Consider the following 23,356-nt stretch of genomic DNA (forward strand, 5'->3'; position numbering starts at 1 on the left):
TATCTACTGACTCTATAGTAGTATCTACTGACTGTAGTAGTATTTACAGACCGTAGTAGTATATACTGACAGTAGTATCTACTAACTATACAGTAGTATTTACTGACTCTAGATTTGAAGCTTTCGTGACTGCAAGGATTCATACTCTTAGTTCTTTCGGTAAAGTCACGTAGGTAAAAAATGAAATTAAATTAATAAAAATAAAACAATAAAATCACGACGTTTCGGAGGCAACACAAGTCTCCGTCATCAGGTAGGACCGTCACAGCCAGATTTTCTGCATCAAGTGAGTGAGGGATTCAAGATGCAAGCTCTTAAGTACCAGTTAAGGGGGGGAGGAGAGGGGGGGAGGGGCTTATCAGAATGTGGTAGCCAATGAATGGAACGTATCGGGAGGGGGGGGCGGGGCTAAAAGAGGGACGGGGTACTCGTGGTCGTGGTCGTGGACGTGTTTGTGCGCAAGTCACTGTGGATGTACATAATAGAAAAGGAACGAAAATGCCCATGTTTATACCAGTGTTAGCTGACAATAAAGAGAGTACTGTTAAACGTTAGGGATGTTAACACTCGGTAAAGTAAAATAGTGCCTGTCAGATAAGATGGTCCAAAAATGTGTAATTAAATATTTTTTGCATGGTTGATAACATCTTTGCAATGATTACTAATTTGTACCCATCATCACGGTTGAAATTATGTCTGTGTTTGTATATTTGAATGGCTTCGTGTACAAACCTTTGATGGTAGCCAGAGGGTTTGCAGAGCACCTTAGTCTCGGAGAAAACAATGATCGACAACAGCGGAAGACTCAATTTTGCCGTGTTTCAAATCTGACTTGTGCTCGCGGACACGATCAGAGACATGACGTTTCGTTTCCCCAATGTAACAGTCACCACAGCTGCAACTCAGTTTATAGACTCCAGTGTATTGCAAGTCAGGGATGACATCCTTCACAGATGGAATTAGATCACGGATTTTATGTACTGTACTGAATCGGACTTGGATCTTATGTTTGTTTAGAATTTTGGAGATATTTTTGGTCACGCCTGCTATGTATGGTAATGTGACAGTTTTGATCGGAGTTTCAAGTGGCTGTTTCTGTATGGTGGGAGAAACAGCTTGGCGGATGGTGCGTTCAGAGTATCCGTTCATCCTGAGGGCCCAATGTACATGTCTCAATTCACTGGCCAGGTGGTGTTGGTCAGAAATGCCATGAGCTCTGTGGTATAGCGTTTTGATGAGAGAATTTTTTTGAGATGGGTGGTGGTGGGAATCCGGTTTCAAGTAGGAATCCACGACCACGAGTACCCCGTCCCTCTTTTAGCCCCCACCCCCCCCTCCCGATACGTTCCATTCATTGGCTACCACATTCACATTCTGATAAGCCCCTCCCCCCCTCTCCTCCCCCCCCCTTAACTGGTACTTAAGAGCTTGCATCTTGAACCCCTCCCTCACTTGATGCAGCAAATCTGGCTGTGACGGTCCCACCTGATGACGGAGACTTGTGTTGCCTCCGAAACGTCGTGATTTTATTGTTTTATTTTTATTAATTTTAATTTCATTTTTTACCTACGTGACTTTACCGAATAAACTAAGAGTATGTATCTACTGACTCTATAGTAGTATCTAATGACTATAGAAGTATCTACTGAATTTATAGTCGTATCTAATGCCTCTATAGTAGTATCCACTGACTATAGTAGTAACTACTAACTCTATCGTAGTATCTACTGACTCTCTAGTAGTATTTACTGACTGTGTAGTATCTACTGACTCTATAGTAGTATCTGCCGACTCTATAGTAGTATCAACCAACTCTATAGTAGTGAATACTGACTTTACAGAGTATCTAACGACTATAGAAGTATCTACTGAATTTATAGTCTTATCTAATGCCTCTATAGTAGTATCCATTGACTATTGTAGTAACTACTAACTCTATCGTAGTATCTACTGACTCTATAGTAGTGTAGTTTCTTGAATCACGGACGAATAAACTCCTTTGAGGTACACACTGTTTATTGTCTTTCTTCGACACGGTCCCTAACACACAAGGGGTATACGGTCCCCTTACCCATTAACCTGAGGAGGTACAGCCTCCGGGCTTGGTGGGTCCTACACACAGCCTATCTGCTAACCTTAGGAGGTACAGCCTCCAGAGTCTACCCGCATAACCTAGCGTGCTCCGGCTGGGACCTAGGGGAGGCTAACTGACCCACCGCTGGCTCGGTGGGTCCCCGACCTCTGGTCACGCAGAGCCTCAGCCCTTAGAAGGGCTGGAAGGCTGGGACCCAGGGTCCTGCCTATCCAAGACCTATTCTCCCCTGACCACTGGAACACTGAGCCTCAGCCCTTAGAAGGGCTAGAAGGCTTGGCCCAGGGTCCTATCTTCTTCAGCCCGGGCTTCGGTCTTCGTGTGTGGAGAACTGAGCCAGAGCTCTCAGCGCTCTGGCTTTTATACTGGTTCGTGGCTGGGCTTGTCCAATCCCACGTTACTTTGTGGACCCTTCTGATTGGTTATTCCCAATCTGTCGTTTTGATCCTCTTTCACCTTATCTGACCCTTGGCCGTTTGTCTGGCGGGAATCTGTGATTACGATCCGCTCTCACCTTTCCTGACCCCAACCGTTTACCGAGGGAGGCAACGCTGTACCGTAGGTCCCCGAATAATGAGTAGCTATCACCTCTACAGAAGTATCTGCAGACTCTATAGCAGTATCTACTGACTCTATAGTCATAGCTATTGACTCTGCAGCAGTATATACTGACTATAGTGGTATCTACTGACTTTATTATGTGTTTACTCTATAGTAGTATCTACCGACTATAGTAGTAACTACTGACTCTACAGTAGAATCTCCTGACTCTACAGTAGTGTCTAAGTACAGTATTATCTACCTATTCTATAGTCGTATATATCGACTCTATAATAGTATCTATTGAGAATAGGAAAACCTATTCTCAAAGACGTACACCCCCCTCCAATATCATCTGGTCACGTGTCGACAGGTCAACCAGCGTATAATGCCCCAATGTAACCCTGGCTGGCTGACACTTCCTCTCGCTCCCTCATCGGGAGCCCGCACCGCACATGGTACGTGGTGCCTCTGCGCGAACCAGCGCTCACCCAAGCCCCACTAGGGCTGGTACTATGCCCAGTAACCGGACTGCACATAATGACAACATATTATCCACCGTGGCCTCGCAAGCCCGGCACCACACGGTGACATTCACAGTCACTACATATATTATTGGAGTATGTTTTTTGCTTGCATTCTGACCACAAGTAATGCAGACATTATTTATTGTAAAAGGTTTCAGTTTTGTGTTTTAACATCTTAACACCTGTTTTGTTGCCAGAAAAAAAGGGGAAAACCTATTCTCAAGTTTTGGCACTGGCAAAGGAGGTCCCATGAAGTTTTTATTGACTCTATAGCAGTTAACTACTAACTTAACAGAGGGCCGTGGTAAGGCCTAGTCCCGTGCAGAGCCCCCAACCTCTGGACCACTATCCCTCCCCCCACCATCCCTCCGCATGACAGTAGTAGTATCTACGGACTATAGTAGTAGCTAGCGGCCCTATAGTAGTAAGTGCACACATTTGGGTGGGGGGGGGGAGACATCACACTTTGAAGAATTTACCTCAGCGTTGTGTTTTGTTGTTACATTTTGAACGCGAATAACAATTCCCCCCCCCCCACCGAGTCAGCGTTCTCGCGCATGCGCAGATGCGTGCTTTGGCGCGCACTCAGTGTAGTAATATAATAATAAACAGTGATAAATTGTTAATTTAACTACTTTACATTTAACAGATGGAAAAAATAAATCGCGATTTGTCGGTCAGGGGCTTATTGCGTCGAACGTGTGTAGTTTGTTGAAACGCAGTAGTTTGTTAGTTAAATGCAGACAGACAGACAGACAGAAAAAAAATACTTTTCGAGGTAAGATTTTGATCATTTGGGTACATCGTTTTTTATTCAGGTCTTGGTTTGCAAGAGCTTGGATACCTTAATGGCCACGAAAACAAATTGTATTTTCATAGCCTATACAATTTGGACGTCGTTAGTTTTGTTTAAGGATCTTGATTTATTGTGGCCATGTGGTCGATGGTAGAAAACGCCAGACTTATGAATGAACTGGAGTATCAATCTTTTCTCGAACTCCCACCTCCACTGCATCCCAACACTATGCAGCAAAAGACAGTGAGGCAGTGTTTGCTGTGAGGCGTTCTCAATCTTCACGTTTTTTTTTTAATCTGTAATTGTGGAATGCTTTGATGCTGTCTGTGGGCCGAGTCGCACCTCCGATTAGTACGGTTGGCTACGTACGGTGCGAAAGAAGTTCTACATACATATGTAAGGACAGTACGGGGCCTAATGGCCACAAATAAGGATTGCAGCTGAGGACAGGCAGGGTCAAGTGAGGTAACTGGGTGAGGAGTCACTGCGGGAGGAGGGGTGGAACGCACGAGGTGTTAGTGAGGCTAAGAAATCTCCGACAGGAGAGAGTTCAGGAAAAGGGGCGTAGCCGAGCCGAGCGGAGATAAAAAGGCAGCGCGGAGTGGGGCTCGAAGCTGCCGTGGGGAGTCCGAGTCCCGACCGTAGTCGCTGTCATCGCTGTTGATCACCCTCATCGTCTTGGAAGGTTGGCGAAAGACGTTATATATCTACACCGTGGCTACTATATTGACGACTCCTATATAGTCAGTCAGCTATGTTGTGAACGTCATGTAGCAGCTACATAGTCACCCAGTTGTAACATCGTCAACCTGCGTCCATCTAATAACACGTCATGAAGTCGGGTGGACTGTATTGTATAAAATATATATATAACTTAAGAAGACAGCGTCTCTGAGTGCTACATTACACATACGTACGAGTCACCCTTGAAAAAAGTGCTTCTTAGCTCAATGGGCTTTACTCGGGAAATAAACGCTTCATTCTAATATATTTGCATGGCACTTGCTCAAGAACATGTTGGAAGTAATAACATGCTTCATTGGTGACAATAAAATCTTTACTGTATTTGAACACGTTGAAAGGACTGCTTGCAAAAGTTAATTGTGTATGCGTGTGTGTATGCAGGAAATGGAGGCAGGGATAAGGCTTTCGATGCTGGGATGCTTTGTGTTGGCTTCTCTCATGTCATCTGCTCAGCCTCAAATGATACATGGTGAGGTCATCCATCACTGTATTTCCCTACAGCTTGCATCAATAGATTTTTTCATGGCAACATAATTAATGCCATTACTTTGCACTGTATTTTCAAAAGCAAAGATTCTGTTCTACCACATTCATATTTCCAATGCTGCAACTTATCTTTTTTCATTTGATTAAATATTGCTTATTTTATTTCGTTAATAGGGCATGAAGTATTAATAAAAAAATATTTGTGTGTGTTTAACTTCCATTTTGTATCACACGTTGAGCAAAACTTCTGAAAAGTAATGAGAAAGACCTTTGTAGATCTGCTCATGGTCCCATTCTCATAGCACAGGGCTCTCAAGAAGGTGCTGGCCTATTTCACATACACAGCCTGCAGTAGTTTCTCAGTAGGGGGCGATGTTGCTGTGTGTAATTCCAATTGGGTCATTTGCAGATTAGTTTTCAAACTTGGTAAATTCGGACCGTGACACCGGAGAAAGCGACCAACTCTCCTCGAATTACATCACAGGAAACATCGCCTTCTCAGATTTTTTTTTAAATGTGTCCCATTACAGACCTTTCATTGATTGATTGAAGCAAATGGCGCGTAGTATTTTATGGTTAATACACCGGCAGTAACGGCCACACGGGGGCCCGACAGGTGGATCCTGTTACCCACGTTCATCCGTGCATTTTCCTGGACTCCTTGAGCCGAAGTGCGAACAAACAGATCGTAGGACAAATTCGCTGCCACTTCTGGGCACCTCTTACCCACGTGAAGGCTTGTGTTGGGGATACCGTATCCGGGTGACTCTTCTGGGAGAAAGTCTCTGATAATAGGAGCACTTTTCAGACACTTTGTGGGTCACTTTTTCCTATCCACAAGAGTGCTACGATAACAGGAAGACTCCAGCATACAGGTGATAAGAATGTGCGTGGCTCTCTTAGGGCGAATGGGCGGTACGAAGCATGGATAGTAGGTAGTCGAAGTAGAGGATTTTTACTGATTATACATTGTTTATGAGAATCGTAGAAAACCAAAGAATGGGGATTCTAGACACAGACCCAGCACGTGAACGAGCTCTGGGTTTTTGGGAGGCGTTTTGGCAATGGGAACGGCCATAGCAGCAGCAGCACTGCACAACGCTGCACATGGCCTTGTTGGGGAATGTGTGCAGTTTACATAATCATTTAATCCACAATAATGCACTTCATTCAGCTCCAGTTTTCTTAACGTTTTTCAGATTATGTATGATGTGCCACTTCCCGCGTCCAATGATGAGAGTTTTTGTAACTTGGACATCACCTTCAATTCCAGTAGCACAGTACTGTATATGTACTCTATATGAACCTAACACTTTGGTGACATTGTTTTGTTGCAGGATGCTTGAACCCAGAAGCTGACCTTGTTTTCCTGGTCGATGGTTCCTGGAGCATTGGAAAAACAAATTTCGAGGAGATCCGAAACTTCTTGCTGGCCGTTGTGAGAGGCCTGGAGGTCAGGCCCGAGAAGGTGCGGGTGGGCCTCGTCCAGTTCAGCTCCGAGCCACGCACCGAGTTCCAGCTCAACAGCTTCTCATCCCAAGGCGCCGTACTGGACGCCATCGCCAAGATGCAGTACCAAGGGGGTGGCACCCGCACGGGCATGGCGCTCGACTTTCTGATAACCAACCATTTTGTAAATTCGGCAGGCGGCCGAGAAGGAAGTGTGAAACAGGTCATGGTTTTGATCACAGACGGAACCTCTCAGGTAAGACGGTTCGGAAAACTGAAACGGCTTAACGTATATTTGTGAAGGAACTTTTTGTTTTATTTAGTTGTTGCATGATAAAGCACTCGTGAGTTAACATTACGTGCGTCCAATTTGTTGGCTCTGTCCGGTCATATGTCATATGAGCGATGGCGCAGTGCCCATCTCTGTTGATGGCCCTGGGATTAGGTTTATTGGAATTCCACCTTCTTATGGCTGGGGATAGTCTATCCATACGACGCTCCGATGAAGTGGTTCTCATTTGAATGACCCTGAAGAGGCTGACTTGAAACTTGACCGGGATTTGAACTTGAGTAAAACACTCTACTCACAGTTTTCTACGGCTGTAAAATATCACGTAGCAATAATAATGTATTGATCTTAAGGCAGTAGGGTGGCGCAGAGGTAAAACTTGCACATCACAGCAAGAAGGGCCTGGGTTCTAACCCCGATTTGGGCACCTATATGTGTGGGATTTTGCACGTTTTCCTTTTCCGGTTCTGCAAAGGTTTCCTCCCAGGTTCTATGATTTCCTTAGCAAAAGCAAAAAAAAACACGTAAATGGTATTGACAAAAACATGCCAATGTTGAACATGTACCTGCAAAATAATCGAGTTGGGATTTCTTATAGGAGCAACATCACAACGTCGCTTCCTACTGCAAAACAGAGTCTGAAACAAGCGCGATAATAACAACGGTTGACCATCTGACTTTGAATTGACGACCTCGGCTTGCCAGCTCAGTATATTGCCATGATAGTCTCCTGGACTTTGAATTGACGACCTCGGCTTGCCAGCTCAGTATATTGCCATGATAGCATCATGGAACATGCAACCAGCCAAATTCAATATAGTTTGCTCCCAATGGCATTTCATATGCTCAACATGCTTTGAGACATAGCATATACAATCAAAGCAACAATTGGGATTTTATTTAAAGTAACCTGTCGCAAAATTTCAGCTGCTGATGCTCCATATATATATACAGGATGTTCTCCTATAATGTGGCGGTTGTAGTTGCGTTCCCGAAAAACACTGCATTGTGGTAAAATCGCGTTTAAAACAAACTAGCGGGAAGTACCCGGAGTTGCCTGGGTCTTAAAATATTTCAAAACTACTCTTAAAAATCTAACAGCAGTGCGTACTGACTGTGGTGGTACCTGCTATGATTACAGCAGTGCATACTGTAGTGGCACTTGCTTTCACTGCAGCAGTGCATACTGACTGTGGTGGTACCTGCTGTGATTACAGCAGTGCATACTGACTGTGGTGGTACCTGCTATCACTACAGTAGTACATGCTGATTCTATAGCAGTATTTATCGACTGTATAGCACAAAGTACTCACCTGACAGAGTGGCGTGGTGAGCCCTAATCCCATGCAGAACCTCCGGCCGCGCCTAGTTTGTCCAGCTGGCCGAGGTGGCACCTTGGCAAGCTGGGGCTGGGCTGCTACACCTGACCCCCCCCCCCCAGCCACGATCTCCCCGGCCGCTCTGCAGTAATATCTATGGCTTATAGTGGTAGCATCTAGCGACTGTATAGAAGTAATCACTGCACGCATTGGGGTGGAGGGGACATCACACAGTGAAGAATTAACGTCAGCGTTTAGTGTATTCTTATAGCATTTTTTATGCGAAATGTCCCGATCCCTCCCACCAAAGGCGTCAACTTGCATGGGCTGTCTCCCCCCACCAAAGGTGCGTGAGTTGGTATGGGCATGCACGCGTCATAAATAAATAAATAAAAGGGAAGCGCACACAAATTGCACTAAATCGCTAATTTAACATATTTAAGTTTGATGGATGTGAAAAAGGCATAGCGCTTGCTCACCGCGGGGCTTACGACGTGGTACCTGGCTTTTTTTTTTAATTAAACCCCACCATTGGAGAGGCAAATCGTTCGCAAGCGTGCGAACACACACAAACTCACAAACAGATAATTTTTGACTTTTACATATATAGACTCAATTTGAAATCGCTTTATCTCTGCAACCACGAACCGCCCATTAATGCAACTCTTACCACTTGAAAGGGCAGGGCATATAGTTTCAAATGATTACTGCTAGATGCCTCTCTCAGCGCACAAACAGTCCCTAGCCTCAGTCATTCGTAAGACACACTGCCTCAATATTGGATAGCTCGCACGGGATCCCAAGACCCCCAGACATCACACCCTGCGACTTTTTCTTGTGGGGATACGTCAAAGACCGTGTTTTTGTGCCACCATTACCGACTAATCTGGATGACCTCAAAAACAGAATCACGCCAGCGGTGACTTCAGTGGAAGAAGACACTTTGAGAGGCATTTGGGATGAATTCAACTATCGTCTCGATGTTGTCCGTACAGCAGGTGCAGGGCACATCGAGCATTTATAAAATCGTTAGTAAACTTGATCAATCATTAAACCTTTTGTAACTTTTTGTGTAATAGTAACATGTTGCCATCGTGAAATATACTGCTTTGAAATTGGGTCCATCATTTTCATACACCCTATATAATACTCTTCGGTTTTTTCGGTAAATTCTAGATTTGAAGCTTTCGTGACTGCAAGGAATCATATTCTTGGGTTTTTTCGGTAAAGTCACGTAGGTAAAACATCAAAATTAATGAAAATAAAACGTCGTGATTTTTTGTTTTATTTTATTTTATTTTCATTAATTTTGATGTTTTTCGGTAAAGTCACATAGGTGAAAATAAAATAAAAATGAAAATTAAATCACGACGTTTCAGAGGCAACACAGATGGAACTGTTACAGCCAAAATCACTGTAGTAAGTGAAGAGAGCTAATAGAGATACGCGATTATATAGGGTAAGAGGGGGGGGAGGAGCCAATGGGGACCGCAAGGTAGGGGGGGGGGCGCCCAAAGTGGAGTCGGGGGGGGGGTGATACGCTGAGTTAAGCCGCCGTGTGAACACGGGGGCGGAAGTTAAGCTGATAAATAAGAACGCTAAGTTAAGCCGATTGATATCATCTATTTATTATGCAGGAGAGGGGGGGGGTGAGTATTGGGGCATGGAGATTACAGAGGCTTCGGGGGCGCCGTGTGGAGTCGGGGGGGGGGTAAGCTGCATGTACCACAGAGGGGGAGGGGGGGAGAATGGCATGGGAGACAGTTTTACACGATTAAAAACACTGTACGTCAAATGTCCTAGTGATGATCGAGTGCAAAGCTGGGAGTAAAAGACTGGAAATATGGATATGAATATAAACTATAAGGAAGCTAAAGTTTAACTTGGTTGATGAAATCCTTCCAATGTAGGGTAAAACACAGTCTGCGATAACACATGACATGCGTACACAGGCTGAACAAAGGCTGAGGCGCGTGGGTAGCATCTAGAAGCATCCAGCAGCATCCCACCTTGTGTAATGCTACGCCAAGGTAGCTGTACACCCGCTTATTCCTACTCATGATGACGTAGTCTTGCTCGATCGCGTTGTAAAAATGTGTTCCCTAACACATTCATCGTGTTATGTCACATTCGCGTCATGAAAACAACACGTGTTTTAGGAGAAGCAGACCTACGCATGGTGATATTTTAAGTGCATTAAGCGAACGACTCATGATTCTGAACGTCAGGTAAGGCCTTGCGATTTCCACCTGGCAGGATGACGTGAGGCAGGCTGCGAGCATTTTGAAGCAGAGAAAGGTGGACATCATCGCGCTGGGCGTGAAGCAGGCGGACAAGTCGGAACTCAATTTGATTGCAGGTTCCAAGGTCTTCATGACAGACGATTACCCGGCTCTGAGCAGCTTCTCTCAAGAGGTTGTGACTGAAATCTGCTCTCCAGTGGACGAGTTGGTCACGAGAAGTCAAGTGACTGCGACACGTGAGTTGCTTGTTCGTTTACCGTCTTGCATTATTAAATGTTAACCTACGAGGCACCCCCCCCCCGTGAGTCAATCCCCCCCCCCCAGCGTGTCACCTTCCCCCCCGCGAGTCACCCCCCCCCCCCCCCCATGGAGTCAGTCACCGCCCAGGAGTCACCCCCCCCCCCCCCCCGTGAGTAACCTCCCCCACGAGTTACCCCCCTCACCTCCCTCGCCCAGTGAGTCACCCACCCAGTGAGTCACCCCCCCCCCCCTCGCGATTCTATCCACACCCCGCGAGTCACCCCCCTCGAGTTAGAGTTACCCCCCCAAGTAGGCCTCGGCAAGGTAAGGTAATTTACCCTTTTTACCGGGTAAAAGGGTAAAGGTAAAGGGTAAAGATGTCGACATGCCAAGGGGTAAGGTAAAGGGTAGGGTAAAGGTAGCTCGGAAGAATTACCCGGTAGGGTAAAGATAGCGCAAAGTATTACCCGGTAAATACGGCACCTTGTTTACAGATAAAAGCTCTGTGGCGCAGTCCGTGGCCTACATTTAATAAGTAATATTTAAACAAACTTTATTAAAAACACGCTTTTATTAAATGTTCTAGTAATGGCAGAACTCCAGGAAGTGGCCCCGAAGCTTGCCGTAACGTAAGGGACCGTGGCCAATTACAGCCAATGTCAGTTGACCGTGGATAATTAGACTCAAGACGAAACATAACATATAAAAAATAATGTTTAAAAACATTTATTTTTTATGATAGAATATAGTATTGTCATCAGTATGACCTAAGTATACCAAGTTTTCAGTCGATACCACATTAGGAAGTGGGTAAAAATTGAGTTTCATGATTTGAGGATACAACAACAATAACGACAACAACAACAGAGTAAGTTAAAAGAAAGCGTGTAAAATTGGAATCATCGAGAGTATTCTATATGATTAAAGCGCTCTACCTAGCATTTACCGTTATAAACCTTGTTCAAGTGTAGTAGTTCCCTAGTAATTACCCTGTAATCGGGTAATTTGTATGGGGTAAGGGTAAAAGGTAGGGTAAAGGTAAGCTCGTTGCTTTTTACCTTTTACCTTACCTGCTAAAGGGTAAAAGGTAGGGTAGAGTGATTGTATTGTGGTAAGGTAAAAGGTAGGGTAAAGGTAGGCTCGTTGTTTTTACCTTTTAACTTTTACCTTACCTTGCCGAGGCCTACCCCCAAGTACCAAGTACTATGGTCTACGACACAATGTTAACTTCAAAGACATTTTTGAGCAAAAATTTTGTTTCGTGGCTGCTGCAGCTTGTGAGAAGAGCGGTCCTGCTGACATCGTCTTCCTGATGGGAGGAGACAAGAATGCCCAGACGTTGCAGAAGCTGCGAGTCCTACTCCTCTACATTATCGATGCCCTGAACGTCAGTAGCAACTTCGTTCGCGTCGGTCTCCTCCGTTACAACGCCGACCCCAAGAACGAGTTCTTCCTGAAGACGCACAAAAGGAAGGAAGACGTCATAAAGGCCGCCAAGTCTCAGCAAGTCAGAAGAGGGAGCCCGAAGCTCGGCGCCGGTTTGAACTTCGCCGCCAAGAATCATTTCACCAAGTCTGCTGGCAGCCGCGAGCTGGAGGGCGCGCCGCAGATCGCCGTCGTCTTGGCAGGAGCGTCGTCAGACGACGACGTGTTGGCGGCGGCGGAGGAGCTCAAGAGTCAGGGAGTCGCGATCTTTGTCATCGCGACTGAAGACGCGGACATTGCCGAGCTGCAGAGAGTCCCCAGCCAGTCATCGTTCTTGCTCACCTCTGACGACAAGGCCACGATTTTGCAGCAACTGTGCAAGTACATCGACCTCCAACTTACACCTTGGCCGTTGAAGCCGATGGGAGGTAAAACATGTTTAATCATTCCGCATCTCCTCATATACGCCGCAACATTTATCGTCATGTTCCTGCTAATTATTATTCTGCCTGTGATGCAATGTGGCAACACAAAGAAACGTATACTTCATATATTTTAGTACTGTGCAATGTAAGCAGCTCCAATCACACAATAAAGAACAAATGCTCTATTCAAGCTGCCTATCAAAAGGACATATCTTGGAACCACATTGCGCTGACTTGCACGGACGCAGTGGTTACCAGTATTGGCTGCAACGGTACATCCAGGACGAGCATTGGGCACCACGTTTGGCACAGTGACCTCGCAGTGACTCCCTACTCGGACACCTTTCTGCGTGGAGTCTGTATGTTCTCCTCCTGTTCTGCATGGGGTTTCTTCCGGGCTCTCCAATTTCCTCCCAAAGCAAAAAAAACTGGTATTAGCCAAACATCCCAATGCTCAAAAAAATTCTGCAATTGACTCATTTGGGATTACGCACAGCAGCAGCAACATTGCTCCCTAATGTGAAAACTTGGCAGGACCCTCCTGAAAAGTGATGAGACAAAACATAATTACAATTTTGTTGGCAGAGTAAGGTGCCCATAATAGCAAATCTAATTCTATATTTCAGCATAGCTCCTGAGGCTCTCACTTCTCAGTTGGTGATATCTTTCTGAGATCGTGTGCGAGCACTGCATAAGCACATGAAATTCGAGGAAGATTTTACCTTGCTTCGAAATCCCGTTTAGTTTTAGTGCATCCGATCAATCATTTTCAGCAAAGTATAAAATTATTTTAATAACCGATTTGAAGTGTTTTGAAGTCCAGGCCGACCAGATGTGGAACGATCCAATTATTTGTCCGACAGGAACGCACGCGTGCGAATCGTGCATTTTGGTTCCGCGCGTGTGGCGTGTGTTATGCCATCGCGCCGCCCCTGCCACCATCTGCAGCCAACAGAAGGCGCTACCATTTGCCAGGATGTAAAAAAATAACAAACTAGTATTCAGAATAATGTTATTTATTCGTCACCAATGAACAATGCTGTTGCGAACTGAGCAGTTGAATGTGCTCTTCTCCCTTCTCAGATTACATGCGCGCCCCGCCAATGGACGTGGTCTTCCTCATCGACGGGTCGTCATCCGTGGGAGAGATAAACTTCCGCTTCATCAAAAACCTTGTCTACTCCTTCGTGTCGGCGCTGCCCGTCGGCGTCGACAACGTCCACGTGTCCGTGGTGCAGATCGGCGGCGCGCCGCACATTGAGTTTACGCTCGACAAGTACTTCGACAAGGAGAAGGTCCTCCGTGCCATCGAGGGAGTCACGCTTCAGGGCGGCACGGGAAAGATCAGGGAAGCCATCGAGCTCTCCATCAGCAACGTGTTCTCTCAGAAGGGCGGCGGCCGGGCGCAGAGCATTGTTCCACAGCTGGCTGTGGTGGTGTCCGGCGGAGAGTCCGCGGACGACCTCTCCGGCGTGGAGGCCCTGCTGAAGCGCGCCGGCCTCACGGCGTTCTGCATCGGCGTGAAGGGCGGCGGAGTGGCCAACCTGAACCTGATAGCGTCGTCGCCGCGCGACGCCCATGTGCACCTGGTGCAGTCGTTCCAGCAAATCCAGCGTGTCGTGAATGAGGTCCTCAGCACCACGGTCGCAGAAGTGGAAAGGAAAATAAACAAAGTGATTGTCAGGTCGACGAGTACCTCCTTTAATCCAAATATGCGTGAGTGCTTTTGCACCCTTCCTCATTAATACACTCTACGTAGAGCTTTTCATTGTCATTGTCTCGTGTGCAAAGCTGATTTTAAAAAAACACAACTGTACTGTAAATGCAGGAGGTTGCAGTGATGACACACAGAGTGCTTGCCACAAAGCACAATACGTTATTAATCTCGAACAAAAACTGTCACCGTATCACGCGCTTTCAGATGTGCTGCTGCGGCGGTCTGGAATGCTCTTTCTGCTGATATTACGAAGCCACTGGAGCTATGTACTTTTAAATCTAGATTGAAAACTAATTTACTTTAGAACAGCTTTTTGTATGTACTTTGTTGTCCTTCCCCCGCACATCCGATTAGTGCGGTTGGCTACGTACGGTTCAAGATGCATTCAGCATTGTGTTCCAGCACCACTTCATGTCATCCATAAATATGTGATGTAAACACTCATTAATTGGTCTATTACACTTTGATAAATAGATGAATGCAGAGCTTATGGGGGAATTTTGTGCTGGCCCTTTCCGCTCATCTGTAGTTCCTCGTGGCTCTGCGTCTCTCTCTTCAAGGAGCGAGCAACAACTGTGCATTATTAGTAATAGTATGATATAAACTGGGGTTGTGAATTTCATGACAACGGCTAACAGCATCTCAACGATGTTTTCGTCACAGAATGCGGTATCATAGCCGACGTGGTGCTGGTGATCGACAGTTCGACCAGCATCAGTCCACAGAACTTCGAGAACACAAAAGACTTCCTCAGCAAGCTGGTGACGAATTTCAGAATCTCGCCAAATGCCGTAAACGTTGGTGCCATCCAGTTCAGCACCAACCCCACGACCGAATTCCTGCTCACAGATTATGATACGCGCGAGAAAGTGGTGGCCGCCATCCTCGCCATCAAACAACAGACGGGCGACACCTACACAGACAAGGCGCTGTGGCACGTCAAGAACAACATGCTGGGCGATCGCAAGGTGTCCAAGGTGGTGGTGGTGTTTACCGATGGCGACCCCACCAACAAATACAAGGTCCCCGCCGCGGCCGCCGCGCTGCACAACCAGGGCGTCAAAGTGGTGGCGATCGGCGTGGGTGACGTCCGCTTCGAGAACCTCAAAGTCATCGCCAGCGAGGAGAAGCTCGTGTTCCACCTCGAGAGTTTTGAAGACCTGCCGAACATTCGGGACGAGGTGGTGGGCAAGATGTGTGTCGGGGATGAGCCGGCGCCAAGCACGACGCCTCAGCCGCCACCGAGTAAGTGTTGCCGCGTGGGCGTATTCCAGGGATCGTTTTTGCTGCGAGACAGGGCGGTGGTGATGGTGGTGGTGTCGCAGTGATGCCCGCTTTCGCCTCACAGCAGCAAGCAGGGCCTGGGTTCGATTCCTGGCTCGGTTGTCTTTCAGTGTGGAGTCTATTTAACGCATAAAAAATAATGGTGTAGTGTATGAGTACGGTGTGGTGTTTTTGTAGTGTAATGCTAGTGTAGAAATATGGTGTAGCAAGTAGATACTGGGTTTGATTCCTGACGGTTGCCTTTCGGTGTGGAGTCTACTTAACGCATTTTTTCCCCTATATTTTTTTCATGGTGTAGTGTAGGAATATTGTGTAGTGGTGTGGTGTAGTTGTGTGGCATAGGATTGCAGCGTAGTGGTGAAATTAATTCATGTAGTGGTGTAGTGAAACTTCTGCGTTTCAGGGGAGTAGTGTGTCTGGTGGGTGTCTACCGAGTGGTGAGGTAAGGCCCACTGAGCTATGTAGCTCGTTTTCAGAAGTGACCTGGCCGCAAATGGTAGTTCATCAAAGTGACTTATCATCATGTGGAAATGTATAGCAGCCAAATACTCTAAACGCGAGATGTTGATTCTAAATGTGGAGGGAGAAACCGGAGAACCCAGAGAAAAATCCACGACTACAGGGAGAACACGCAAACTCTATATATACAGGTGTCAGGGTCGTAATCGAACCCACGACCTCCTGCATACCAGGCAAGATAGTTAGCATCTTGCCACTACGGCGTCTGTATTTTCTCCCCCTGCTCTGAATGGGGTTTCTTTAGGATCTACGGTTTCCTCCCAAAGCTTAATAAAAACCGCTGAAATATTACCTGAAAATTACTCAAATGGGATCACACACAGCAACAACATCGCCCCCTACTGTGAAAACTTGGGCAGGACCCTCCTGAAAAAGAGTCTTGAGACTCAGGCTTTCCTGGATAATCACAACGGAATAATAACAACAATAATGATACAGTTTTACGAGTTATAACATGTGTTGTTCACGTAGTAGTCACTGTGCACTGTTATGTCTCATTAACATTGAGGAAAGGGCAGTGACACGGCCTGGCAGTTAGCACGTTCACTGTTTGTTGTTGCAGAGGTTCATGGTTCGAATTTGGCAGGCCGCCCTGGTTGTTCCTGTTTGTGTAATAATCGTCTTAATACCCCACGCATTCTGCTTCGCAGTGGATGTTAAAGATCTCCTGACGTCATTCGCAAGAGTATTCCATTGTGTGCCTGCATCATGATAAAAATTTGCCAAATTACAAATTTTACCTGTTAAAGACTCAGCTGAGACTATACAGCTAGCAGCAATAATTGCCTCCCTACTGGCTGACCAATGCCCCAGGTCACTCTTGCAAATGAGACTCTTTTCCTGGTCTCTAAAGTTCTCATCCTGGTTACACAAAATCAACTTAAAAGAGTGACTTTTGTGCAAGTCTAAACGCGCGCGCATGCGCACGCTGCCACCACGCCATGTCTAGGTATTACGGAGTGCTCGGTGGATGTCCTGGTCGGGGTGGACGTGTCGACGGACAACGCGGCGGACTACCAGAAATTGATCAACCCCCTGAATGACGTGCTCGAGGCTCTTGGGCAAGTTGAGGGCGTCAGCTGCGACTTGGGAAGCATCCTGCCCACCCGGTTGGCGTTGTTGGCGGCAGCCCGCAACGGAAAAACGCTCGTAGAGACCGGCTTCGTGCCCTTCGGCAACACGTTCAGAGAGGCGGTTGAGAAACTCAAGACGGCGGGGCCTTCCTTCCTGAACGAGCAGGCCCTGGGAGCCGCCCTGGAAAAGATGGAGAAAGATAAATATGCCAGACTGAAGGTACGTCGGAGTCCCAAGGATTTACTACATCGGTAGGACTTTTTCGTTCATCAAAAACTCTGAACATCTCGTAAATATAATTAAAGATATTAAGCTTAACCCTAATGATATTTGGCGTCCTCTGGTCTTACACCGTTTGAGACGAGGCTCGAAAGAAAGCTGTCTCTGGTGTGGACCAATCAGTTTCAAAGACAATGCATATATTATCAAAGTGGATTTTTTTGCATTCTGACCACAGGTATTGTGGTTAATGCAGACATGATTCCTGGTAAAAGGTGTTTTTTTGTTGCAAGAAAAAATGGGAAATAAACCTATTCTCATATTTTGGTACTGGTAAAGGAGGTCCAATGAAGTAAAAATAATTGTAACCGTTCGGATAGCTACCGCCTTAGTGCTGCATGGAAGCGAATCATCAAACAATACATTACTTAAATGCATGCCTATCAAGGGCAGCATACTTTAATAGGGATTACCGTTGGTACGCTATTTTAATACACACAATGGAAAGGAAGGACACGATCAAAGGGCACGCATAATGCACATGCATAATGTAGTTGACTCCGTAATCTCCCCCCCCCCCCACTTTGTACAAGAACGCAGAAGTGTGGTCACCACAACTCTCCTCAGATTATTCGAATCTGAATATTTTTTTATCCAGGAGAAATCCGATCAGCTATGAAGCTCCTTTTCACAGATACCCAGAAGGGGCGGGTCAGAAAGTTACATAAACAAACAATACAAAAACACGATAGGAGTGCAAAGTATAGGAAAGATGAGCAAATCACTAAAAAAATAGATATAGTGTATTGGTAAAAATTGCATGAGTACGCCAATTCTCAAGCTTGGGAAAAGAAGCAAAACAGCAACAGTCCCAAACCATACCAAGACAACGACACACAGTACCTCAATAAAATTGCACATTCAAATGTAACTATCGATATATGGGTAAGGATGAAAGTTATGAATCATATTCTGCAAATGCAGTTGTATCCACCACTAATATTCTGCTTTCGGATATTTTTTTAAAGGAAGATTTACGATGTTAAGGGAGGAAACAATGTTGTTTCCAAAACGTTGGTACTGCAATGGCAAAGGCTTTGTCACCTATTCCTATTCTTGTTTTTGGGATAGTTAAAGGCAATTAGGTGGACGTCTGTGGTGTCTTGGGTTAGACAATGGTTAATGAATTTGCAAATTTTAGCGTAGATTTTCAATAAGGATTTTTTATGGATAAACATGGTCCAGTGTATAGTTCTTATCAGCTCCTATCGGCTGTGACCCGGTGAGCTGCGACTGCTGCTATTCACAGCCAGAACTATTTGCAGGGACTCTTATCATCCACAGAGTAAATCACTGCCTTTTGAGCAGAGCTAGTTTGCGGATAGAAGAGAAGTCGCCCACACGTGAAGCTGCCGTGTGTATTGATCAGCGGCACAATGCTGTTCCCGCCAGTCACTTCCGTTCCTCGTGGTTCTCTCCAGGCTCAGAGAAGTTGCATGGCACTGTGGGATGATGATGATGATAGCGAGGGTGGTGATTGTTATGATGTTGGAGATTGACAGTGATGGTGATGATGATGGATTGGTGATGATGGATTGATGGTGATTGTTTGACGATGATGATTGATTGCTGATGGTGTTGACGATTGATGTTCCTGATAATGATAATGGATTGATGATGATTGAAGATGATGATCATGAATTGATGATGGGTTGCAGATGATGTTGATGATTTGATGATGTATTGATGTTAATAGATTGACAATGATGTGTTGATGATGATGTATTAATGATGGATGATTGACAATGGTTGATGATGTTACTTTTCACGTGTTCCATTGCTGGGCTGTGTGCCGCTGTACTTCATTTTTAAGCGACGTCGATCCCCACCATTTCCCCTTCGGCTGGTGTGTGCTCTGCGTGCAGGTTCTCATATATTTCACGGATGGATTAGATCAAGACTTGAGCAAGATGCAGAAGATCATTCAAAAACTACATACCACAGGCAAGCGCTTGATTCTATTTGGCACCGACAATTGTTGTCCGCACGCAGGTGCCGCCTCCTGAAATGTTTTAGCCTGGGCACTGCCTCCCCTAAAATCCTGGTGATGAACGTGTGATGCATTGTCATGGGCCAACCAGTGGACACGTGTGATCTTGAGCCCAAGCAATGCACGCCACAGTGCGATGCTGGTGCGTCTGTCTATCGTGGGGACAGGTCGTCATCGTCTGCAGATACACAAGCGGTGGCCAACAGAGCCATGCAATCCGTAGCAATAAGGGGCAGTTGTCTTCTATCGGAGTTGGACACCCTTGCAACATTGAGTTTAGTCCTTTCATCTAATATGTAAGTTTTCCACAAGCGAAGTGAATCAGAAGTGGGTTATAATGTCATCAGGTTGTTAGTTTTATGTTAGCGTAGTAACCCTATGTGCATGCACATTGGGCAATATTCATCTCAATTGACTATTCTGAGTCCTTTCTGTAAACCCGATGCTACCAAAATTGCTAACTGCAGTGTTATATTTTGTATCACCACATGGCAACATGAATTCAGAGTTGTCATAAACGACCCTTGTAATAATCAATGAAAAAACCCCGATTTATTAAGCCATATGGGCGATAATCATGCATATATATCTGTTAAATCATTAACATAACTTATTGTGGCACATACCCAACAGTATATTCGCGATACTATTTTGATCTTCTTGGGAGCTCCCCCTTTTCACTCCTCGCCATGAGAAGCAGTAAAAATTTGCAAAGCTACCCACAAATTACTCAATTGGGAAAATGCATTGTAACATTGCCCCCTACAGCGACAACCTGGCAGAACCCTCCTGAGAAAAAGAGTATTGAGACTTGGTGAGGTTTTCCCGGGCAAACGCTCGATTTAAATAACTAGGTGTGTCTCAGAAATGTGAAACATGACAGATCTCTGCTAGTGCAAAGGATCTCTGCTATAAAAATGAGCAAAAGGGCAGTCGTCGTCTCCATTAGTGGCCCTGGGTGAATCGGCAAATGTCCACATTGTCATGGTGGGGGCCATTCCTTCCACACTATGATAAATGTTGAATTTCCATGAAATGGTATTCACTTGATTGATTATGATGATGACGACGATGACGATAGGCAAAGTAAAGCCTCAAATAGGCGGTAGGCTAGCACACTTGCGCCTTACGGCAAGAACGGCCTGAGTTCGATTCGCCTTTCTGTGAGAAGTTTGTATGTTCTCCCCCTGTTCTACAAAGGGTTTCCTCTGAGTTCTCCGGATTCCTGCCATAGCTAAAAAAAACCAACAAATAATATAACAGGTATTGGGCAAAACATCCCAAAGTTTAAATATTACCTGCAAATTGTTCAATTGGGATTTCACATAGCAGTAACATCACCCCCACCTGCTAAAACTCAGCAGGACGCTCCCAAAAAAGTCTTGAGTGAGGCCTTTCTGAGCGAACGGGCATAGTAATGATGTGCTGCGAGCTCGACAGTCTGAACGGATGACTCGTTGCATCCTCACACTGGGCCATTCTCGACCATGTTGTAATGGGGGGGGGGGGTGGGGGTTTGCATGATGGCGCTTCTGCTGTGAGCAGGTATTGTGAACGCCTTCATCACGGTCAGCCTGCAAGGTATGGCCCAAGAGGCCGATATCTCCAAGATGGAGTTTGGCCGTGGGACGCGGTACAATCGGCAAATCGTGCTCGCTCGCTGGGACCTGCAAAACGAGCTGGCTGTGGAGCTCGTGAGTGGTTTTGACTGGGAGGCACTCCCATGCACACACACACACAAAGACAAATATTCCCCGTATAGCTTTAACAAATTTTTTAGGCTGATAGCGAGCACCTATGAAGGCCGGCACGGCACAGCATGCCCGGGCGCCTTCGTCTCCCCAGTGGCAATGTTTTCACACAGCACCAGGTACTCATTTGAGGCTGAGTCTTGTGAGTGGAGGCCTAGAACCGGTTCAGATAATTGTCATTAGTGTTGCCCGTGAGAGCGGAAATCGAACTCTGGTCACGGGGTTCATAGTGCCGCGCGCTAACCGCTGCGCCACCATTCCCTCCAAACACACACACTATACTCTTGGCTGATGGATTAATTCCAGTTTCTAGTTTGCCAAAGCAAACAAAGCAATGTATTTGGCGCGGTAATCGCCCACGGAGATGAAGAAGTATGTCGGACAAGTTAACCGTGGAGTGAAATAAGAACAATATGGTTGGCGAAAGAGAGATGGTGCAAAGTAACAACAAGGCCCCCCTAAAGGGGTAACAAGACATTCAAACGTTGTAGATAACATTTCACAGAAATAAAATAGACATATATACACACAACCCACACATTTCTTACGAAAAAAAAACGAAGTCTTTAAAACAAACCTTCCTACTGTGTTTTGCTAAATACATAAATAGCAATTAAAATGCATATATAGACATTCAAAAGCCTTTCCCGTATGATAACGAAAAACATTTTTATATTAATTCGTCTTTCATGAGTGGAAAGGCAGATTATAATGCTATTTAACAGAACATAATTTTTTGGTTTTTATTGCAAAAATCAAGTCAAATTTGTCTTTCTGACAACACACGAATCAGGCTGCACATCTCTGAGAAGCTCTAAACTCACCCGTTTCCCTTCCGCTCACGTGAATTTGACATGAAATGAGAATCGCTCATCTGATTTGCAAACAACTTATTGTCAGGCAAAGTGTTAGTAACCTGTCTGTTATCAGCTGTTACCAAGTTTGGTAATCACCAGCAATGCTCAGAGTGCTAGACATAACTAAAACCAGCCTATGTAGAGATCGTTTTTAACTTTACATATTTTTTACTTGGAAATGTTGACCTCGGGTTCGTATTTACATGGCAGTGTAGTGTAAATCGTCGTTTAGCAAATGCAATCTCATGCTCAAAAACATCTCTGGCAGCTAAAGTTTCGCTCATCAATGTGAGAGGGAGAATAAACTCAAGTTGGCTTAAGCAGCCGGAGTAAAAGCTCGCAGATAATGAGAACCACTCCGTAGTTTTCTGAGCGCCCACGCGGCTGCGAACGGGATATGCCGACCTTGATTGCCGACCACGTAACGATGTAAGTGCACCGCTCATTCTTGCCGTTGAGGCTGTTCCCTTTCGCTGTGCCCGCTGCTCTCCCCCCACCCCCAGAACAGCGTGGCGGAGCGCATCTGCTGCGGAGTGATGTGCAAGTGCAGTGGGCAGTCGGGCCCGCGCGGTCTACAAGGGCCGAGAGGCCTGCAGGTACGTGGAGGTTCTGCTGGGGGCCGGCCGGGTAGCCGGGTGGCTGGCCGGTTGGCCGGCCTGGCAGTGACGGCCAGATGCCACTGCGACCCCGAGCATCGTGGAGAATTCTTAGCGGTCCTCTCCGAACGCGAGCTGGCGTGGCTGGAGACAGGCTGGACGGGAGCCAAAATGCTATGTCTTGCGCTGCCAACAAAGAGGACATTGCAGATGTTTTCACGAAAACCATACAATGCGAAATTGCTTGCTACAAATATTACTACAACTTGCCCAGATTTATATAGTTTGTGGTAAGATGGGCAATGAAATACTTTTAAAAAAGGTTTTTCTTTTAAACTGATATGCACAACAGCAGTTCGTGGGTCTGCATCCAAGCATGTAAATCCATGAAAACATAGAGAGTATCCACGCGTACATTCTTTGGAGATCTGCATAGCCTAACGCAACACAAGTCTCCCTTATACTGGCTTTCCAGCTTGTACTGGCCTGCCAGCTTGTTTCTATATTAAACTTTGCAGTGTGGTGAAGTGTGGTCAAAACAACCCCATGGCAGCCATGCCATGGGTAGGCTTTGGTGTGGAAAAAGGCTGTCATTTATTATGATTGGTATTTTCATCTTATTTAAATTATATTGTTCATTTGGAATGTAGTATTTTATCTTTGTAAATACGTTCTCCATTTAGACTTTTGCCTTTTATTTCAGTCAAATCCAAT

General features: G+C 45.8%; 1 protein-coding gene across 3 annotated transcripts in view; it reads left to right on the forward strand.

Moving 5' to 3' along the window:
* The window catches only part of LOC133345821 (collagen alpha-3(VI) chain-like), a 98,249-nt gene that overhangs the window by 17,082 nt on the left and 57,811 nt on the right, over window positions 1-23,356 (forward strand). For all 3 annotated transcript variants that reach the window (XM_061556832.1, XM_061556833.1, XM_061556834.1), the window contains exons 2-11: window positions 5,081-5,168; window positions 6,523-6,890; window positions 10,499-10,721; window positions 12,000-12,578; window positions 13,659-14,291; window positions 14,956-15,537; window positions 17,045-17,388; window positions 19,314-19,392; window positions 20,984-21,132; window positions 22,550-22,642. In XM_061556832.1, the coding sequence (XP_061412816.1) occupies window positions 5,084-5,168; window positions 6,523-6,890; window positions 10,499-10,721; window positions 12,000-12,578; window positions 13,659-14,291; window positions 14,956-15,537; window positions 17,045-17,388; window positions 19,314-19,392; window positions 20,984-21,132; window positions 22,550-22,642 (3,135 nt within the window). In that variant the 5' untranslated portion in view covers window positions 5,081-5,083. The remainder of the gene's footprint in view (window positions 1-5,080; window positions 5,169-6,522; window positions 6,891-10,498; window positions 10,722-11,999; window positions 12,579-13,658; window positions 14,292-14,955; window positions 15,538-17,044; window positions 17,389-19,313; window positions 19,393-20,983; window positions 21,133-22,549; window positions 22,643-23,356) is intronic.

The sequence above is a fragment of the Lethenteron reissneri genome, chromosome 23 (assembly GCF_015708825.2).
Source record: "Lethenteron reissneri isolate LAM-NWPU_2019-01 chromosome 23, ASM1570882v1, whole genome shotgun sequence".
Classification (NCBI taxonomy): domain Eukaryota; kingdom Metazoa; phylum Chordata; class Hyperoartia; order Petromyzontiformes; family Petromyzontidae; genus Lethenteron; species Lethenteron reissneri.